Source organism: Hoplias malabaricus, chromosome 18 (genome assembly GCF_029633855.1).
Source record: "Hoplias malabaricus isolate fHopMal1 chromosome 18, fHopMal1.hap1, whole genome shotgun sequence".
Taxonomy (NCBI): Eukaryota; Metazoa; Chordata; class Actinopteri; order Characiformes; family Erythrinidae; genus Hoplias; species Hoplias malabaricus.
This window is the reverse complement of record NC_089817.1, coordinates 23,494,775-23,517,199: the sequence shown is the minus strand read 5'-3', so window position 1 is coordinate 23,517,199 and position 22,425 is coordinate 23,494,775. Positions and strand designations below refer to the sequence as shown.

General features: G+C 39.6%; 2 protein-coding genes across 3 annotated transcripts in view; one reads left to right on the top strand and one right to left on the bottom strand.

Moving 5' to 3' along the window:
* Window positions 1-3,487, bottom strand: part of rasgrf2a (Ras protein-specific guanine nucleotide-releasing factor 2a) — a 40,665-nt gene extending 37,178 nt beyond the window's left edge. The window contains exon 1 of the mRNA XM_066650221.1: window positions 3,097-3,487. Coding sequence (XP_066506318.1) covers window positions 3,097-3,375 — 279 coding nt within the window. The 5' untranslated portion in view covers window positions 3,376-3,487. The remainder of the gene's footprint in view (window positions 1-3,096) is intronic.
* Window positions 3,488-7,777: 4,290 nt separating this feature from the next.
* On the top strand, window positions 7,778-17,418 carry ankrd34ba (ankyrin repeat domain 34Ba). Of its 2 annotated transcripts, none has more exons than XM_066651774.1 (2): window positions 7,778-7,907; window positions 15,679-17,418. In XM_066651774.1, the coding sequence occupies exon 2, from the start codon at window positions 15,723-15,725 to the stop codon at window positions 17,376-17,378; it is 1,656 nt and encodes a 551-aa protein (XP_066507871.1). In that variant the 5' UTR covers window positions 7,778-7,907; window positions 15,679-15,722; the 3' UTR covers window positions 17,379-17,418. The 2 variants fall into 2 exon arrangements, with proteins under 2 accessions (XP_066507871.1, XP_066507870.1); XM_066651773.1 differs by lacking the exon at window positions 7,778-7,907 and adding an exon at window positions 12,693-12,724.
* The last annotated feature ends 5,007 nt before the right edge of the window (window positions 17,419-22,425 follow it).

Below are 22,425 nucleotides of genomic sequence, written 5' to 3'. Positions count from 1 at the left end.
CTGCCCAGCCCTAATAGCAATATTTCACAATTTGCAGAGAGATTGATTTATAAACTAAGAAACCTATCACTACAATGCAAAATAATGACATCTTTCCTTAAAGCAACATTCACAATTGTAATCAAAATTGTTTGTAATCCCACTTTTCTAGAAACCTGTCTAATGTGTTTACAAATACCCAGTGTCTGCAAATAAATAAAAAACAAACTGTCTCGGTCTGGTATGCTAGACTATGTCTCTCTGTCTCTCTCTCTCTCTCTCTCTCTCTCTCTCTCTCTCTCTCTCTGTCTGTCTGCTCATAGCAGAGGCATTTGGGGAATTTTTTAGACAATGGAGAGAACTCCAAATGTTGAAAAGCTTAAAATGACATGAGGATTTTGCTTAATTCCTGCTCCAGAGGTGAGTACTATTGACTTATTTTTGCTCTTTTGGATCACTTAAGGTGTCTGGTTGAGGTTAAATGTCTCAGAATTCCAGAGATGGCTAGCCGCATTACTGAATGAGCTAAACCTAAACTAAAACCACTCAAAACTACTCAAAACCACATAAAACTAAACCACTCAATTTACAAATTGGTTAAACCTCAGCCACATACAAACTCGTTTTTTCCCCTCAAACACACTTTTCCACCGTAAAGTACGCTGAGCTACTGAATGCAAACAACCAGAGAGGAATAGGTTTACCCATAACCCTAGATGTTCCTCTTTAAGGGCATACGTTATCTTATTTGAATTTAGAAAAACCAACATGTACACTGACTTGATGTGTTTAAACTCTTGTATATGGCAGAGTTTATTCATGTTACCTGAAGTTTTGGAAACTTCAATTATTTTTATCTAATCTCCTCAGAAACATCTCCTAAACATGAATACCTCATATTTAATGGTAGTTTTTACTGGAAATGTAAAATAATGGAAGAATATTGTTTGAAAAATTCATCCAATAATGATTTCAGCTTATCTTCTGAAGTCTACCTGTCTTACTAGACCTCCATTTTAGCCCACATAGCAAATCACAAGGTCTTGTGCTCTCTGTACGTAAATCTAAATATCCTGTATCATGACATATTAGATTAAACTGTTGTTTGATATTTAAAGTCCATAGACAGCTTTTCTTAAAGGAATAGCGGCGTATGTACATAATAAAATAAAAATATATGGACCATACAGGCTGACATGGACTTTAGTGGTTTTAAATGTATCGAGACCGAAAGAGAGGCTGTGGCCGATAATCTCAGAGCTATCACAGGACGAGAGAAAGAGGGGGCAGGGCAGCACACACATCTGCTCGTTCACAGTACACTAGGCTAGGCTAAGTAGCTTGACAGAGGTGAGTATGAATATAGAAACCTATTCTCTCTACAGCAAGTTTCAAGCCAACATTTTATCAATAGCACTCACAGGAAAAGTCATATGAAATAATTACTGATAGTAGGGCGAATTGGGGTTGATCTGTGGCTTTAAGGTTGAGGGTCATTGCCAAATCTTCATACTTGATATCACAAATTGTTCAACTTAAAAATGACTTGTTATTTGGGACATAAGTCACGTGTATATTACATAATAGTACAATATTTGCATTCAATGGAAAATAGTAATGTGTGGTAGAGGGTTGAACTGATTCAACTTCTTGAGGCTGCGAATCCTAGAGAGCAAAACTGGCCTTGTTCTCAGGGTGTTTAGGATAGACCCCTCTCCACACATCCATCTGTTCATGCTACTAATGCTAGCCAGTCTGTTGTCTGGTGTGGCAGATATGGGAAAATTAGCATCATCCTCCAGTGCATTAAGATGCTCATGGTATTGCAATAGCATCAAAGAAATGGTGGGGTTTCTCCCAGAGGACGCACCTGCTCGCCCTCACACTCCTGAGGCTGGTGAAACTGTGTGTGTTCCGAGAGGATTCACTGACAAGTGGGATTGGCGATGCCTAATAACTGGCTAGAAACATCATTAAAAACAACTTGTGGATAAACAAATTACAATTTATATTTAAATATGAATTTCTATAAAACTGCTATGTTTCTATAAAAACTGAGAACATATAATCTTAGTAGTGAAACACAGGCATAGCACACCACCAAGCTATTTCTGTTTGATGGTGTTTGAAGCGATCTTAATTTTGGTAGCAAATATGCCATGCTGCAATGGACTGATGCCCCGTCCCGAGTGGAACCATGACTCTGTAGAGGATGAAGCTGAAGTTGAAGGAATGAATGAAAGATATGTTTAGGTTTGTGCTACATTAATGTAAAACATAAATCAAACAATGTGTTTACAGTTGTTTGAGCATAATGCCTATGTTTAATATTAACTTTGTTTATGCTAGTTTATGCCTGCCATGTTGTCAGTGCTATTAAATGCAGCTGACCCTCAAACTATACATTGACACTGAGGACTGCTGCCAGCCTCAGTGTCTTCTGTTGGTCCTCATCATAATGTGGTGTATATGGTGTATGTAAACCTGCAGGCTTCTGCAAAGAAATTTTTTAAAATGAAGTTATGGTCTGAAGCACACTAGCTGCCTGAAATCTAAATTTGAGAAAATGACAATATACGGTAAGATTGAGTCAAACTTCCAAATAACTGTATAATCCAATAGGGTAACGGCCATTTAGAATTCTTATTTTCCCTCTCTAATGTTCTAAGCACGTCTACCAAACAGAAAAAAATGTTTAGCTAATGTGCGCTGGACTTTAGTAAATGTTGGTGAAAATGAGAATCAAAGGGGCTGCTGTATTGTGGGCCCTAATGTCCTTGTACCTATATGTGCTACAGTTATCTACTACTGTGAGAATCCAGAATGTTCTCTCACAGTCCTCTATAGCACCAACTCAATCGCAGAGTGATGGTCGTTGTGTTTTTCCCTTAAACCGATGGTGTTTTTTTCTGTGTATGCCCTTTTTAACGTACAACAATGAACCCCTCGTCGCGCGCCCACAGATTTTCGCGGCAGTGGAGAGGCGCGCGCACGTGGTTGCAACTCCACTCTCCTCGCGCGCGTACACGCTTATCTGTCCAACTTGAAACAGGAAAATAGTCCGCTTTCTGCTTAAATGTGGTCAATAATATGTTATGATAAAATAATCCTCCATACCTGCTGCTTGTCAGTGGTGTCTCGCCCCACGGCGGACACTTTGGGCGAAGGCACGCGCTCGCAGCTGCAACCCTCAAGCAGGTAAATCCCCGTGGGTCTCGCGCTCTGCTCATTCTCGAAGTAGAACAGCACATTCTGGTAAAGAGCGAAGTATTTCTCGTTCCAACGGCTGTTCTCCGCGGTTTTCTTGCTCAGATATCCGCGCTTCACTCCTTCTTTGCGCGCGATCACGGACAGATAGAGTGCGTGCCCTTCATTGTAACGCACACTTTTCTGCATTTTCCGCCTAGGTCTCTCTTTCTCTCTCCCTCTCCCTCTCTCTCACGCCGCTTTACTCGTGTCCATGGTCCCTGGTTATCTATCTGTATAAAGATGAGCCAAACACGCTCGGGAAAGTTGCTCGCGCTCAGATAAACCGTTAACTCCACAGATTCAACCACATTTGACAAATTAAAATATCGAGTTTCCTTTCAGAAAGAACTGTAAAACAAAAACAAATTAAAACTATAACATAACAGGGAAAAAAAGGAAAAACACAGATCCAGTGAACAGACGGTAAAAACAGAATCACGACGGAGATCAGCGTTAATCGGCTTTGACACCAACTTAAAGAGACCGCTCTGTTTACTGTGTTTACTGGGCGCTGAGGGGCGGGTCGGATTGCTAAGCTAACGGCTTCCCCACAGACACAGCGCTGAAAACAACCTGCAGTTGCTATAGCCATAAAACCAGCGCAATAAACGATAACCTGCCTTTTCATTTCTCTCTGTCATATTCTGAATTTTCTTTTGTCATGCAAAGTATACATAATGCATTTTTTGAGTTTTTGACAATTTTGTAAGTTGTGGAATTTTGTTGCCACAACCTGAAAGTATAAAAAATCGGATAAATTATAACTTACAATTTTATCATAATGATAATGAGGACATTTGTCATAATTATTACTTATCTGCCAATATTCCATTATAATGAGAAAGAACATTTTATATACGAGAATGTTATGAAAGGATAAGTCAGTTATATTTTGACATGGAATCTTTCATTCATTCATTCATTCACTCACTCATTAATGTATTGTCTATAAACATCCTGTTCGTAGTGACAGTGGGTCCAGAACCTACCTGGAGCCGTTGGACATCATCACACAGTCACCCAGTCACTCACACACTTAGGCCCGTGGACCATTTTGAAGAGCCAATCCACCTATCAATATGTGTTTTTGGATTGTGGGAGGAAATCCATGCAGGCAGAGGGAAAACATCCATATTAAACCCAACATTGGGAGGACACCAAATTTTTCACATACAATTAGTTATCTGAGTTGTGGTTTGACCCACACAACCCGAGGACCGATAAGCGGTGTGACACTGACACTACCAGTCTGTTTATTATTATTATTATTATTATTATTATTATTATTATTATTAATTTATTTATGGGCGGAACGGTGGCGCAGCAGGTAGTGTCGCAGTCACATACAGCTCCAGGGACCTGGAGGTTGTGGGTTCAATTCCTGCTCCGGGTGACTGTCTGTGAGGAGTTGGTGTGTCCGCGTGGGTTTCCTCCCACGGTCCAAAAACACACGTTGGTAGGTGGATTGGTGTCTCCAAAAGTGTCCGTAGGTGTGAGTGAATGTGTGTGTCTGTGTTGCCCTGTGAAGGACTGGCGCCCCCTCCAGGGTGCATTCCCCACCTTGCGCCCAATGATTCCAGGTAGGCTCTGGACCCACCGCGACCCTGAATTGGATAAGCGGTTACAGATAACGAATGAATTATTTTATTTATTATTGCATCCCTTTTCCCGTATTGAACTTCACATTCTGAATTATGGCAGATTTTAAATTGAATTAATTTATTCTTCTAAGAAGAGCGGTACCGTAATGCAACAGGTAGTGTTGCTGTCACACAGCTCCGGGGACCTGGGATTTTGGGCCCGAAACCTGTTCCAGGTCATTGTCTGTCATTGTCAGGAGTTTGGTGTGTTCTCCCCATGTCCACGTGGGTTTCCTCCAGGTGTGCCGGTGAAGAGTGAACATTTTTAGAATACTTAAGCCCTTTTGCAACATTCTACTATAAATCAGGGGAATATAAAATGTATAATTTAAGCATTTACCAAAGGTTTATTCATTGCAAGAAAACATTGATCATGGATAACAATTTTTTGACAAGCTTTGTGAGAATAGTGAAAAAGTTCAATATGAACACTTTTCAATGCAAGAATTTAGGTCACGCAGAATCACCCACACATAATACTGTGAAAGGTACAATCAATCCAGAGAAACCTCAGTTAGTGTGTGGCAAAGCCATACATACGCAAACCATGTGCATATTTCTGTGTGAGTTTTTGGGGCATCAGTCATACATTACATGGCCAAAAGTATGTAGACATATGACCAGCACATCTATATGGGCCTGTTAAATATCCCATTAAAAAATAATAATATAAATATATAAAAAAAATATATAATATATATAAAAATAATACTGATTAAATAATCGGAAATGCCTTATGTACTGTATCATTATCATTACCAATCACAGGAGTAACAGGCCTAGCCCAAAGAGTGCTGCTAGAGTTTTCAAAGCCCTGCTGGATTGAGAAAATTATAATGACAAAAAATATCTTCCTGTGAGCAGTGTCCTGTGTCCACTGTTGAAGGACTTGAGGACGACAAACACAAACTGTGCAGTAACAGATGGGCTACTGACTCTGACTTCACATCTACAAACTAGACAAAACAAGGTAGGTGTGTCTAACAGAGAGTGGACAGTGTTTAAAAACTCCAACAGCACTGAGAAGGATCCACCACCCAAGTCATGCTCTCTGGTGGTCCTGTTGGAGTCCTGGCCATTGAAGTAGAGGATGAAATGGGGATAAGAACGTATGCAGAGAAACAGATGAACTATAGTCTGGAACTCCTGTATAGTCAGTGGAATTGATAAAATAAACAATGACTGTAGAAAAAAAAGTTGGAGTTCCTAATCCAATGGTTGTTCAGTATATAATTATGTTCATATTATTTCTATTATATGGATAAAAACAACGGTTGTTTGTACGTGGCTGAAGTTTAACTTATTTGGTAGTTTTTATTCACTGCTCGAATAACTACAGAAAATCATTTGTAACTCAAGGCATTTAATTTTATAGCACTTTGGGTCTGTGTTTACTTTCATGCAGTTAGTGGTCTCCTGAATTTAGAGTCAGTTCCGATCTAAATAATCTGAAACAGCAAAATTAAGACAATATTACCCACCTATGGAGCAGGAGTAAAGCAACATCATCGTCTCTTTTTATGATTTTCAACGTTTGGAGGGCTCTTCACCAGCAAAGAAAGAGAAAGCCTAGCATGTGTGACAGAGCAACTATTTTCTTTACGCAATTACTGGCACTAGGGCTTGTATGGATTGCTGGGGAGCTAGCAAATAGTGAGGAAATATTTATATGGAATTTTATAAAAAGTGTTTGATTACAATTGTGATTCTTGCCTATAAATGAAAAGCAAGAATAGGATAAACAAGAAATATGAACACTGTCTGAAGCAAAGGCGAAACCAGGACACTAGCACAGCCTGTCTGCAGGCTAGAGAGTGGCAGCTGTGAGCAAAGAGTACAAAGCCTTCTTCATTGACTCATATAGTCAAGCTGCAGTTTCACTGTTTCTCATTAGCAAATTTGTGCAGCTAGATCACAACTATCAAGGCATATTCTCATGAAAAACAAAGTGGAATAATGAACTCCAGTGAGTTTAGGATCATTAATACTATTACATAAGAGGTAAACATATAACATAATAGTACGGTTTCCAAGAATGATAATATACTCTCTTAAATCTGTGGCAGCTCTCCCTTTTAGCTGGTGCTTGCACTGAAGGCAAATACTGGGGGATTATGGTGGATTACTAATATGTCTGTCAATCCCAAAAATAGCTACATGCTCATAAGTCTGTAAAATAGGGCTGGTATGGCAATCCATTTTGTAGATGTTTTGTTTTTAAACAGATGCAAATAGAAAAGATGAAAAAGGCATTAAGCTAAGCCAATGCCAGCAGGTCATGTCACAGAAGCTGTCCTGAAAGTATTTTGTTGAGTCCAACAAACTTTTAGCTGCAAGAAAATTCATCCTTCTAAAAGACAAATAGGTACCTGCTTTGGTTGATTTTTCCTTATGACCCTAGTGACCAATTCTCCAGCCCTAAACTCCACAAAGTTATATGCTTGGGTCTGCCAACAATTTTATTTTTTATCTTTATGACAAGAAGCAGTTGTCACATGAAACAGGCTTATATGGAAATACATGGATAAATAAACAAATAAATAAACAATAGCCAGCCAATTAAGTCACCTTTCCATTTAGACGTCTGAATATTTAAATAACGTTCATACAGTGCCATCTTGTGGATGCTCTGTAGAACTCTCTTCAAAAATTGACACCAAGGCCATTTTCAAGTAAACAGTAACCTCACACCACCTCACAGAAAAGCAGTGAGGTGAAATATTTGGCCAAAAGTGTCTCTGTGAAGAGCATTTCAGTGTAATATCAATTCAACTGTGTCCATGGACAGTTGTCATGGCAACGGCCATTTCTTCATGGATTTGTGGCAAGTTGAAAACTGATTAAATTACTAAATTTTAGACCTTCATCCATTGCTCCATTATCCAGATCCAATATTTATAAGCCCATTGCCAGAAACCTACCAAAGTCCTCAAAGACAGTGACCTGAGGCAGGGCTTGAACCTACAACCCTAGGAACCTGGAGTTGTGTGACAGCACCAACTACCTGTTGCTCCACCCTCTACAATAAGCAAAGTAGAGGTAAGTTATATATAAATATATTTGCTAAATAACTGAATCAAAATGTTTCTCTTTTATAGAATAACTGCTTAAAAAACAGAGCGGCACGCTGGCGCAGCAGGTAGTGTCTCAGTCACACAGCTGCAGGGTCCTAGAGGTTGTGGGTTTGGTGTGTTCTCCCTGTGTCTGAGTGGGTTCCTCTGGGTGCTCAGGCTTCCTCGCACAGTCCAAAAACACATGTTTGTAGGTGAATTGGTGACTCAAAATTGACTATAGGTTTGAGTGAATATGTGAGTGTGTGTCGCCCAGTGAAGGATTGGGCCCCCTCCACGGTGTGTTCCTGCCTTGCAGCCAGTAGTTCCGAATAAGTTCCATACCCACTGCAACCCTGAACTGGATAAGCAGTTATAATGACAATGAATGAATGAATGCTCAAGTAACAGGAGTGAGATGTTCTTCTCATACACAACAAAACCTTTGGAGGAGCCAGGAGTGAGCCTTTCTGTCCAGTCTTATCCATAAAGGGCTGGTGTGGCTGCAGGTTTTCATTTCATCAGTTGTTTGACTGAGACCAGATAAATAAATAGATGGAATAAGATGAGCTCCTACTTGTTTGGAATGAAAGCCTTAAGCCATGAGGGCCCTTTGCAGAGAGGATTGGACACTCCTGAACTAGAATGTGAGTAATGTGAGAAAACACTAGTGATCCAAATAGGCATGTCTAGTAGTTCACATCATTCACTATTAATCTCTTTCTATGGTTAACGGTGCATGGTTAATGTGTGCAGTACCGTAATAAAAGTATTGGAACATTTTTTTTAGTTTTTAAAACAACTGATTTTTCCAACGCACCATATGGCAATAACTACAAGAAATATTGTGGCTGGATGTTCATGTGAAGGCTGCCTTTATTAGAGGTTCTTTTGTCATTGAAGTATATATTTTTTCCATTTATTGTCCCATGCAAAGTGACCATCTGCCTCTCTCTCTCTCTCTCTCTCTCTCTCTCTCTCTCTCTCTCTCTCTCTCTCTCTCCCTCTCAGTATTTATGACAAAACCATTACCATCAACATTCAGAACACAAACCCAACATCCAAATATTTGAATACATGTCCTAAACCATTTTCTTCTGCTTTCATTCATTCATGTAGGTTCATGTACAGCTACACCATGGCATTACAATAACCTGATTAATTCCATGGGATAAAGAAATCTTAGCAAATTACCATTTAAGACGTATAGCTTCTTTAGCTAGAGCTGTACAGCTGTATTTTTTGCCGCAATTTTTCTGAAAATTCAATTTTTACTGTAAAGTAAAGGAAGGTAAAGGTTGAGTAGTGATGCAAACCAGACCAAGGACCACCATATGCGTGTACTTCCTGAAGATTACACAGGCAGTGAAAAACACAGCCAAGCACTGATGACTTCTGTCATTTGAAAATGACCCTGAAAGCCGAACGCTGACGCCGTGCTGTAAAGTGGAAGTAGTCGTTAGGTGGACTTGAATGACTCCCTTCCTTTGCTTTCTGTGCGCACACTCCCACTAAACAAGGCACATGTGAGGCTGTCGTTCCTTTCAGTGGTTGTCATGGTGATGGCATTGCTCAAGTGCACAGAAAGTACGCCATCTCACCTTCCACTCAACCTGGCGACAGTTAATGTAGATGGTAAAAACTGCCTCTGATTTTAGAGCTTGCTAGGTAGATATACAAAGCTCATTATTTCAAGAAAAGAAGAAAGGTTCCTTTTCAGAGTCATTTCCTGTTAAGTAAAGCCTCTGAAATTCATGGTAGCTGCGTCATCTGGGTTGTGTGGGAAATTTTAGACACTTGGCGTACAGACTAGTACATTGAGACAAACCCATCGATGCAGTGATGTAAAGTATTGTATTATATTATATTGGATTGGATTCATTCATTCACTGAGTGAAACATTGCCAGTTCCTCCCAATTGCTGGACTCCACCACTCACGTGATGCTGCAAATCTGGGAGGCCAAAGGCTACCACATGCAACTTCTGATCCATCAGATGCCAGTCACTACTTCAACGGATCACACTCCCTGTTCCCAATCCAGTGTGTTCACACCAACAACAACTATTTACAACATTGCCCAAAACACTGGACATGACTGAAATCAATCTTCAGTTGCCTTGGTTTCAAAAATGTCAAGTAAATACCATGTCACTATGATATACTTTGCCAGATAGTGTTTACAGAGTGCATAAAAATAATTTAACCCCAAATCAGATACTAATACTATTAAGTTTACAAATAAGTTTACAACATTTCTATAAATATTGATTACTAATGTTGCATGGATGGGGGTGGCATGGTGGTTAAACAGGTAGTGTCACTGTCACACAGCTTCAGGGTCCTGACTGTCCATGAGGAGTTTGGTGTGTTCTCCCTGTGTCTGCATGGGTTTCCTCCCATGGTCCAAAAACACACATTGGTAGGTGGATTGGCGACTCAAACGTGTCCATAGGTGTGAGTGTATGAGTGAATGTATGAGTGTGTGTTGCCCTGCGCCCAGTGATTCTGGGTAGGCTCCGGACCCACCGTGACCCTGAACTGGATATGTTACAGATCTAATGAATGAATGAATGAATGTTGCATGAATGAGTGAAACAAATAAAAAAAGTCAACACATGTATTTAACACTTTTTTATTAGCTCATTTCAAACTGTCGAACAGATATTAATTGGGGGCAGACAGTTCTGGCAATCTTAGTTGTTTTGTGCTGGGTGTGTGCCAGCTGGTGTGGGCAGAACATTAGGAAGTTTTAAGTGACATTGGATAATGGCTTTAGTCCATCACATACCAAACCCATGTTTGAAAACTTGTTCTTGTTTACTATGCCCTTCTCAGAGTATATAATAAAGAGTAAAAATGACAGAATGTCTGTCTTATTTCCCCACCTACAAGTTACTGTCCGGCTCATGAAAGTCCATATAATTATGAATCACCAGAAGTACATTTTAAGGTGTAAGGAAAGTGGGGTTCTCTTAACAGATTATTTGTTGGTACAAGTGTTGTAATGTACTTTGTTAAACGTCTTTAAATGTATTATAGCTCATATTAACAGAATGCTTAACCAGAGACATTAACCTAAACTAATTGCTAATCATACATTTTTTTTACATTAATTAGAACATCTCTTACACCTCCCATTCTAACAGATCAACAAACCTTTAAAAACATTGGGGACTGAAATCTGACCAGATTGGCTGACACAAAAAATGACAGACAGCTCATTCTAATGTGCGACTGGCCAATGCAAAATATGATAGATGGCCAATAGCAGTATTTCAAAAAATGATTGACAGATTCTGCCCCAAGAACCAGCCCCCTCTTGGTCTCCAGTGGCAACTGAATTACTGAAAGTGCTACAAAACTAAACAACTCGAGTCACAAATGAATTTCTGTGGTAATTCAAACTGTGAAAAAACTTACAGATAATTTTAACTTCAGCCAAACAGTGTATTTTTCCCCTTAAACATACGTTTGACATTAATTGATGCAGAGCTTCTGAACGTTAACAAACCAGGGAACAGCGTTTCCCCACTATCGTAAATACCTCCAACTAACAACAAAAAAAAATATCAAGCTCCAATAAATATTACACACCTTTGTATTTTAAAGAAGGTATTTCACTAGTTGAAATGTATCAAAATGTATCATATGTCTTCATAAGACTTGTGATAGACCAGTGTTTATATGACGGTATACCTGCAAAGTAAAGTAGAGCTTCAAAGGAGATATAGTGCCCAATAAATGCATTGAGGCTTATTTTGTGTGCTGTGTAATGAGCACAGATTACACACACTTTCTGGCAAAAATTTTACATCTACTTCATTACTCCAGAGAACACTTGTGCTGTTCCACAGCACAGTGTATGGAGGTTTATACCACTCCTGGCTATGCTTGGTACTGGGAATGTTGATATTTAAATCATATATGCTTTAGGTTGTCCCTTTCCCATTGGTCAGTGTATTTCTATGTTTTATGTTATGCATGCCCTGTGTCAGCAATGGGCAAAGCAAAAGTCACTCTGAATAGGCTTCTTCAAACTTTAATCAACATAGGTCAGTCTTTTAGTCTACGACAAAGGACTACAAAAGTGTAATGAACATGGTTTTAATTGAACACAGAGAAATGAACCATTTTGTCATCCTGCGACTTGTCAAAATACCAAATGTTAGGAGTTTCATTCCCAGTGCTGATTTAGCCATCTGTGGCCGGGAGTCCACAGATGGACTCGCTCTCTCTGGTGGTGTAGGATGGCTGTCCGTCTCCGTTAATGCTAGCCAATGTGGGTGTCTGTTAGATAACATAAAATAACATAACAGTTTTTGACCGTTAGCATTCTCCTCCAAGCATGTTGAGCTCTTCAATGTTGTTGTGTGAGCTGGCAGTTCAAAAAAGAAGCTGTCACTGGCTTCTCATCCTCGAGGAAGCTTGGCTTCACCATGTGACTGGGGGGAGATCTAGATAGTGGGTGGAATTGGCAAAAAAGTTAGATCCATAAAAAAAAACTTGCTAAACGTTATATAAATCTCATGTTTATGTCAGGTTCTTACTAGAACATCAAGAAATTGTATTTGTACTAGAGATTTGCTCTCTCTCAGTCTCTCTCTCTGCCTCTCCCTCCCAGTACAGATCTCCTGCGTGTGAGTAATTCTGCTCATTGTCGCTCAGAGCTAACCAACGTCACACCTGCTATGCACACACACACTATCACATTTACTCCACATTCGGACAAACCAGCTGAGCAAAACCAGCATTAACATAACAACAGGACACCAGCACGCCTGATATCTCTTCACTAGCTTTTTGGGTAAGTGCTTCATTTATTAGCATTATGCATTTTTTTTGTTTTATATATATATATATATATATATATATATATTGCTTGTAAGTAAGGATGGTTTAATGTGCAAAAAAAGAGAGAAGAAGAAGAAATAGGACTATGCACTATTCAGTATCCCTGCAGATGTAAAAGCTGCAACCAAACATGTCTGTAATTTTGCACAAACCTGTTTTTGGAGAACAGCATTGAGAGTGGTTTGAATAGCTGTGCCTTGATGAGAATAGAAACACTCCGCGACCTCTTCAAAATCTGAAGTGCACATTCGGTATGCCTTTTAACATGTGTGCATACTCCCGGCACATTACAAAACAAGAACGATCACTGGATCATTTACTTTCTATCTGAAGATTTGGTGTAGAGGAACAGCAGAAGGAGGTTCCAGGGGCCACTCCACTCTGGGTTTGATGAGCAGGCTGTTCCTTCTGTAAGCCCTACACGAATGAAGCTTTACAGACTCTTCCGGTTGAGAGCAGGAGAACACTGCTGACAGGGGCATAAGTTGCTGCCACACTCATGTAATGCACAGGTGCTCCATGGAAACTGGCTGTGCACTGCTAATAGCAACGCTTTCTAAGCTTGCTATATCCATCATGAATAACCCCCCCCCCCCACCCCCCCCACCCCCTAACACACACACACACAGTTTTGCACTTTGTTGTAAAGCAGAATATGGGCCAGTACTAGTGTCAGCATATACAGAGATTGAGTTTTCAAATACACGTAAGCTATAGGTATTTTTTAGCATGTATTTTCATTTATTCATGTTCTGTAACAGCTTTATCCTGTTCAGGGATGCGGTGGTTCCCAGAAACACTGGAGGAACACACCTTGGACTGGGCATGATACAATCCCATATTTACTCACACACACTTATGGACACTTCTGAATAGCCACTCCACCTACCAGTTTGTGTTTTTTGGACCGTGGGAACCCACACAGACACAGGGAGAACACAACTGGAGCTGTGTAATGGTGACACTACCATTTATGCTGCATATTAAAATCAGAAAAGCATCTATTTATTATAAGGCTAATTTCTGCTAGTCTCTCAAATGGATTTCTGCTAGCATGTTAGCACTAAGTGCTAAATATATTTGCCCATTCTAGAGTTACAAGATATTTGGAGCTTATAGCATAGATTAACATATATTTGTATGCAACAGTTTTAATTCAGCAAAGGGTCCTTGCACACTACCCATTGTATTAGCAATAAGTGATATCCTCCAACAGTAATAGTAAAGCATTTTTCAGTTAAACTTGGTGCAAGCAATGGTATATCAAAACAATATTGGTTTATTTTACTGTAAGCTCATATTTATGTGAGTAGTAGTGGTTAACAGCATCTTAGGCATTCTGTTCAGTTCCAGGCCTAACAATCTGGGCTATTGCTTGGCTGTATCTACTGAGATAACACAAGCAATATGTCTGAATGGCAGTTTTTTGTTTTTAATTGGATGTTATTCAAAATCTTAACCTATTTGGTATTTACCAGAAAATCTGTGCTATGTAATAAGTGAATTAATACAATATGTTTTTAAAGACAACAAGCGTGATGGTGTAGTTAAATACAAATTACCAGATTAATTAGTTTATTTTTATACATAATTATTATTTTTTATACCACAAAATCCATTGCAAATTTTGAGGGGAAATTTTTTAGTAGGGGAAATACATAACTTTGGTAAAATTGTCTGTTGTTATGCACATCCTTTCAACTTGGATTAAGGCCAATTCCTGGAAAACCAACAAAGGCTGTACATGTGCTATCTCTTCTATTGCCTTAATACACTGAGCCGTGTTTGCTGTGTGGAAATAGACAGTCATTACAGGCTATCTGACAGATACTGTCGCTCAAGGACAGCTTCAAAAAGCAGCAATTTCACTGTGCAGAATACAACAATGATTATAAATATGCAGCCTACGTGCTGTACCTTACACATAGATTTAGTTTGGGGCCGTGTTATTTCAAATGGCTGGAGAGGAGTGAATAATTTCTACCTCTTACTGGAGCATTTCTGCAGTAGATTGTGACTGTTTTTGTTTACTAAATTTGAAACAATTATTTTCTTATTATATTTTAAAAATAAACAGCTAAGGATTAAATCAATATGTAAAATCACATTTTATTTATTTGCTTGTGCATCAATGACTCAAAGGAAATGCAGTCCACGTAGACATTGACTTGACTGACATGATGTATCTTTATTGTAGCTAACTGGGGTCGGTTCATTTGCTGAAACATGAATGAAAAATCTCAAAATGCTCAACATGAAATTTTGCCCTTAGATTAAAACAGCCAGTTGACTTAGCGGTAAGAGCCTGGTCTTTTATGTGTGCCTGGGTGTGTTGCCAAGATGGCCACCAAGTGGATAGACCTTGTAAAGACTTACTGCTGTTTTCACAAAGCCACTTTACAGACTGGCGGCACAGTGGTGCAGCAGGTTGTGTTACAGTCACATGGCTCCAGGGACCTGGAGATTGTGGGTTCAAGTCCTGCTCTGGGTGACTGTCTGTGAGGAGTTTGGAGTGTTCTCCCTGTGTCAGCATGCATTTCCTCTGGGTGCTCTGGTTTCCTCCCACGGTCCAACAATGATTGGTGACTCAAAAGTGTGTGAGCTTTGTCTTGTGAAGGACAGGTGTTTGGGTTTTTGGCAGACTGGGGTTTTTCAGAAAGGGAAAGTATTTTTATGGATGCTGCTTTTATAAACATGCATTTATTTATTTATTTATTTGTTTGTTTTTTCAAATTTCACAATGATTCTAGCTCTTGTCTCGACATGTTCCAGGAAGGACTGTATATTTATGTCTTTAAACTAGTCCACTAAATATCGAGAAACAAAAAGAAAAATAAATAAATAAATAAAATGGATAAAAGAATAAATGAACAATGACAATACTAAATCTTTCACTCATTTTCACAGGCTGTGATGGAAACATCTGTGTGAAAAAAGTAAAAGAAGTGAAGATGAATGGTGCACAGGTAGTCCACACAGACAGCAACTCTCTGCTCAAAGCTGTTTACCTGAGCCGACTTCGGCTGACACGCCTTCTCCTGGAGGGTGGGGCTTACATAAATGAGAGCAATGATCGTGGGGAGACACCTTTAATGATCGCCTGCAAGAGCAGACACACTGACAACCAGGGAGTTCCAAAGGCCAAGATGGTGGGATATCTATTGGAGAGTGGTGCTGACCCAAACATTCAGGACAAGAGTGGCAAGACTGCCCTGATGCATGCCTGCTTAGAGCAAGCTGGACCTGAAGTAGTGTCCTTGCTTCTGGCTAGCGGAGCCGACCCTTGTCTGAAGGATCACACAGGTTCTTCTGCTCTGATCCATGCTATCCAAGCCAGTGATGATGAAACGCTGAAGTTGCTAATGGATGCCTGTAAGGCCAGAGGTAAAGAAGTTATCATCATTACTACAGACAGACTTACCTATAGAAGGCAGTTGGCCAAACAGTGTCTTAAGGTTCCACCACTGGCAACAACAGAACAGAGGGATAATCTGAACACCTCCTCTTTACCTTGCGCTTCTCCTTCTGAGATACATCTCAGTACATCCCCCCAAGGGACAGACTCATCTAGTTCTACAAAGCATATGTTCTCATTCCAGGACCTGCAAAGCATTGCCAATTCCCAGCCAACTTCTCCTTCTCACCAGCCACATTTGGTGCATGGGAGAATAAACAAGCTCCATCATCTCCAGAGACTACACTCAGAACCTTGGCTTAAGATCCCACAATCCTTTCTTGCCCAACAGCAAGTCAAAGGCTCCTCTCCCATGGAAGACCTACCTGACATAACTCCTGAGGAAGAACTTTCTTTCAGAACGAACAGACTAGCATTTGGCTCTCCTCTCTCACGACATTGCAGCGTTGACCTCAAAGAAGCAACTAGTTCGAGCCGGACCTTGCATCAAGAAACCAACAGAAGTCTTGGTGGATGTTTAAGACCAGAGGAAGCACTGACTCGCAACATGTCTTTCGATGGGTTAACTTCACTCCACTCTCACTCCCACCCAAACCTTCACTCTAAAAGCAGTGCTGAGGTCTCGGCAACAGAGAAGGAATCTGAAAAGTCCCTCCCTAACCTAGCAGTGTCCAGCCTCTGCAACATCATCCACCGCCGAAAACTCGGAATGGACCACTATAGTTCTGATTCCCAGCTGTCATTGGCAGGCAAGTCTCCAGAGGAACGAAAGAGACAGCTTGAGAGGAGACAACTTGTGACCTCACGCTCCTCCACTTTGATAAGCTCTCGAGATTCACTTGAGAATGCCTCATTGGCCAATATACACAAGAGACATCCAATTAATCTTGAGCATAGAGGATCTGGTGCACTTCTGACAGATCCCATTTCCCACCCTCGACCAGGATTCCTGCCACCACTGAATCAGTACACTCCAATCCCTCAGATTACTGGAGCATGCAACTCCAGTGCTCTCTTTTCCAGCAACAAGCCAGGGAGTGGTTTGGGGACAGGAATAATGCCCTATCTCCCCTCAGCTCCTGCTGGCTTCCCAAAGGATCTCAAGACCAGGAGAATGCTCATGAGAAGGCACTCCATGCAGACCGAGCAAATCAAACAGCTAGGTGATTTCAAGGACATCTTAGGACATTGAATACTGAAATACATATAACACTGTAATTCATATATTCATTAAAAATACACATACAAATATTAAAAATAATAATAATTCAGAAACAATGTAACAATATATGGCACCTAGCATTTTATTTTAAGACATGGCAACAGCTTGTAACATTGCAACTGCAGTTGGATTTCAGTAACTTGTCCTGATCGTGTCATGTATCTGTATGAAAAAAGAAATACAGTGTGACAGGACGGCATGTAAGAATCAGAATACAACCAGTTACTCAAAATCTTCAAAATGGTAACACCACACAGTTGAATTGTTTGGAAGTATTGTAAAAATGCAGATGTAATTTTCTTATGTTTCATAAATTATTAAGAGAAAATATTGTATAACATATACTGTATGTACAAGATAGGGTTTGGTAAAAGGTCTACATTCCCTGTACCTGTTTAAGATACTGCTGAACAGCATACTACCTTCTGTCATACTGTGTGTCTTTATCTTTATGTGTCTTAACATTAAAAGTAATAGGCATATCTATATTGTTTTAGAAGTCAACAACCTGTGCTGTTTTGTGTAGTAGCTTATGTACAGATGAACTCAATTCAAAACAAGACAAAATGAGTATTACCGTTTTCTTTCTATGCTTTTTATACCCAAATTTCTCCTCAATAATGAGTCATTTCTGTTACAGTCCACTTGCTGGATCTAGCCTTTTAAATGTCACTATTGACACTTTTACATTGCATGGTACCTACTGGACCTGGCTTGGCACGGCTGAACATGCTTGCCAGCCCTGGGTGCTTTTCCTTTAGCCTTTAGCTTTCTTTCAAATTGTAGCTTGGAACGTCACTAAAAACCCATCTATAAATAGAACAGCAGGCTTTTGAAAACCACAATGGCATTTATTTTAAGTGCTGTTTACTAGTTGTGTATTCAGATGTAGTTTTCCATAAATTTTTTTTCATTCCTTGCTGCATACTCTTGCTGGAGTTTTTCATCAACCACCAATCCAAGGAGCATTTGAACCCCTTTAAATAACCATGGTGTAATTTTATAAGCTGCAGTTGTGAGTCTGAAAAATTAATGTGAAATCAATCTGATCAATGCTGTAAATTACACACACTGTAGGGGGCACCAGTTCTTCACAGGGCATCACACATTTTCACAACTATGGACACTTTTGAGTCACCAATCAGTGTGTTTTTTGGACTGTGGGAGGAAACCCACACAGACACAGGGAGAACACACCAAACTCCTCACAGACAGTCACCCAGAGCAGGACTTGAACGCACAACCCCAGGATCCTGGAGCTGAGTGACAGCGACACTAACTGCTGCACCACCATGCCGCCCTCTGTGGCCAGTCAGCACTCTGCAAATTTCAAGGACCAGATTTGTCTAATAGAAAGTTAAAAACTCTGAGAAGAGCTGAGCTAAGTAGGTACCATGCAGTGGATAAATGCCATATGATACCAGGATGGTGTTGCGCATGCTTTATCCAAGACATGTGATGACAACCCCAGTTTCTTTTTGAACTGTCACTAATATAACTTCATTTGGGCTTAAAGTGCTGGAAGGAGAGTGCAAATTCTTTGTCATCCAGCATGCTACAAAATGACTAGCATTTTCCTGAGTTAAAGGTAGAGGAAGGGCCATTCTACTTATCCATATAGAGTGAGTTTAACTGTGCTCTCTTTGATCTCTAGTGATTCAACCTGCAACTTTTCTTCAAAAAAATTCATCAAAAAAATAAATAAAAAATTAACAGGGAGTTGTAAAATGAAGTGAAACTGCTCTTTCAGCAAACTTGCACTCTGTAAAAAGCTTTGTCAAATCAACCATAAAATAATACATTTAATAAATTAATAAAACAACTTTACTTGTTGCCAAGTATCAAATTTGCCCAATGGAAAAGCAAAAAAAAAAAAAAAAAAAGGATCTGTGTAGAACCAAGGCAAGTACAGTAAGTGCCAAGTAGTGGAAAGTCACATTTCACATTTGAAAGCACATCTACATATACTTTAAATCAAATCACTACATTCCTGAAGGTTCTGCAGATACTCCATATCTGAACTCTATTAAAGGGCCTATTCCACCTGAGACATGCGATTGTCTTGCTGTGTTGGGAGTTGGAAGCGAACCTAACCTCTGGCAAGGTAACTGAAAACAGATCACTATGCTTCTGCTAGATTACAAAAAAAGGTCAGTTGTGGCAGGACCATGCAATGTTTATGAATAGTTTGCAGAGTTATTGTGCTTTTCTGTTGCAATATGTTGTAATCTGATTGCAAAAATCAACAAATACACGTTTCTACACATTTTGGGGTGAATTCAGATCTTTTTGTCCAGCACTTCACTATTTAATGTGATAAAATTAAAGCATTTAGTGTAAATCAATAGATCAACACAACCTAAAAATGAAGAAAAAACTACAATCAGTCATTGACAGATGACATCACAACAAAGAAATTTGTTGTTGCCTCCATTTTGGCAATCAATAGTGGCCAGGGCTGTACTGGAACTATTAACTATTATTCTGAGCATATTCTTTTTGCTCATTTCTTTTTACCAGTGAAAAAAATCGAATTGTGTTATGTGCAAGACTCTAATACTAAGTCCAACAATGGTACCATTAGGGAAGGTTTTAAACCCTTAAAAATCCTTTGTTCATTTTTGCTTCATCCTTAGAGCTATAAAGAACTAACATATGAAATAATACCATCAAACATGGAATATTTCCTGATTTACCTTAGTACTCTGACAAACGTTTCATTAAGACGGCACAGTCTTTTTTTTTTTTAATATATTTTTAATTTGAACAGTGGCTCCGGTAAAAATCTATGTTGATAATGTACACTATAACATGACTTCATCATCGTCATCACCACAGCCTAAATTTGATTTTGTGTGAATGCAGGTTTTCACTCCAAACAAGGAACGCACACCTGATTCCACTTGTTTAATCAGTCAGTTTTTGTCTTTAACAACTGATTGGTGGATTGGTGACTCAAAAGTGTCCATAGGTTTGAGTGTGTAAGTGAATGTGAGTGTGTGTCTCCTTGTGGGGGACTGGCACCTCCTCCAGTGTGTATTCCCGCCTTGCGCCCAATGATTCCAGGTAGGCTCTGGACCCACCGTGACCCTGAACTGGATAAGCGTTTACAGATAATGAATGAATGAATAATATTCTTTCTGAAAAATATTGATTACTCACCAGGTCTAATATACAGATCAATATCGCCAATGTATAGAGTGAAAATGAGCTAGCAAGGACACTGATGTATATCTATGGTTAAATATTTCACTGCTTAGTTTTATTCTACATTCAATTAAAAAAACACCCGAGCTGAATTTATGTGCGGTCATGTGTTGATGCATGTAATTTAGCAGTGCACTCTCTGTCTCCAGAATATTAATCTCTACATCAAGATTTCATTAGATTCATTTTTGTCACGATTGGTTATAACCTGAGAAGCAAAGTGAATAAAGGAGGTATTATTCAAATATAGACCAAAAAAATCTATTGTGCCAATTATTTAGTTGCATGTTTTTTCATTCCATTTCCTGATGCGTCACTGCATTGTTAAATCCCTGACATCTATAGATGCTACTAAACCATGTGATACTAAGTAGCATTGAATAAATCCCACTATATTACAGAAATTTTGCTCCCAATTTTTTACTCCAGTGGCTCAACTGACTTCTTATTAAGCCACAACACTAAAAAACTTAGCATTTGTCCTCATTCCACACACCTGATTTGTTAGAATTCTATTCTTTTAACAATACTTTCCTAAGTTGATAACATTGCGTGTTTATGTCACGTATGTAGTTGTCTGGGTACCTTTTAGACTGAAGCAGCTAATTCAACCCATAAAGGCCTCTGTGATTAGTTTAGGAATTAAATAAAATGTTTTAAATGAGCTGAAAGACTAAATACTCAAGCAAGGTCCTCCAGGGCAGGGATGGAACCACCTGCTTTGGAGCATGATTATTTGTCATGGTGCATTAATATTCTGTCAGAAGATTAACCCAGTTTAAAGAGCAATTCTACTGATGCCTCAAAAATTTGTAATAATTCAGTCGTAACGTGTGAAAAGTGCAGTTACAGGGACACTTCCCAAGTCAGTTGGCCATTTGTCCAAATCATCTGTGACATGTACAGGGGTTGGACAATGAAACTGAAACACCCATCATTTTAGTGTGGGAGGTTTCATGGCTAAATTGGACCAGCCTGGTGGCCAATCTTCATTATTTGCACATTAACAGGAGAGTGTGAAGGTTGAATTAGCAGAGGGTAAGAGCACAGTTTTGCTCAAAATATTACAATGCACACAACATTATGGGTGACATACCAGAGTTCAAATTGTTGGTGCACGTCTTGCTGGCGCATCTGTGACCAAGACAGCAAGTCTTTGTGATGTATCAAGAGCCACGGTATCCTGGGTAATGTCAGCATACCACCAAGAAGGACAAAACACATCCAACAGGATTAACTGTGGACGTAAGAGGAAGCTGTCTGAAAGGGATGTTCGGGTGCTGACCCGGATTGTATCCAAAACATAAAACCACGGCTGCCCAAAGCACGGCAGAATTAAATGTCTATTGGGAGCTCCACAGGGTCAATATACACAGCCGGGCTGCTATAGCCAAACCTTTGGTCACTCATGCCAATGCCAAACGTCAGTTTCAATGGTGCAAGGAACACAAATCTTGGAAACATGATGAACATGAAAGAGAAGTTGAACATCTCCCATGGCCTGCACAGTCACCAGATCTAAATATTATTGAGCCACTTTGGGGTGTTTTGGAGGAGCGAGTCAGGAAACGTTTTCCTCCACCAGCATCACGTAGTGACCTGGCGACTATCCTGCAAGAAGAATGGCTTAAAATCCCTCTGACCACTGTGCAGGACTTGTGTATGTCATTCCCAAGACGAATTGACGCTGTATTGGCCGCAAAAGGAGGCCCTACACCATACTAATAAATTATTGTGGTCTAAAACCAGGTGTTTCAGTTTCATTGTCCAACCCCTGTAGGTTCAAAAGTGGTTTTGTATAATACACATA

Coding starts and splice junctions, on each gene's coding strand:
- ankrd34ba (XM_066651774.1), top strand. CDS start 15,723: ATGAATGGTGCACAGGTAGTCCACACAGACAGCAACTCTCTGCTCAAA.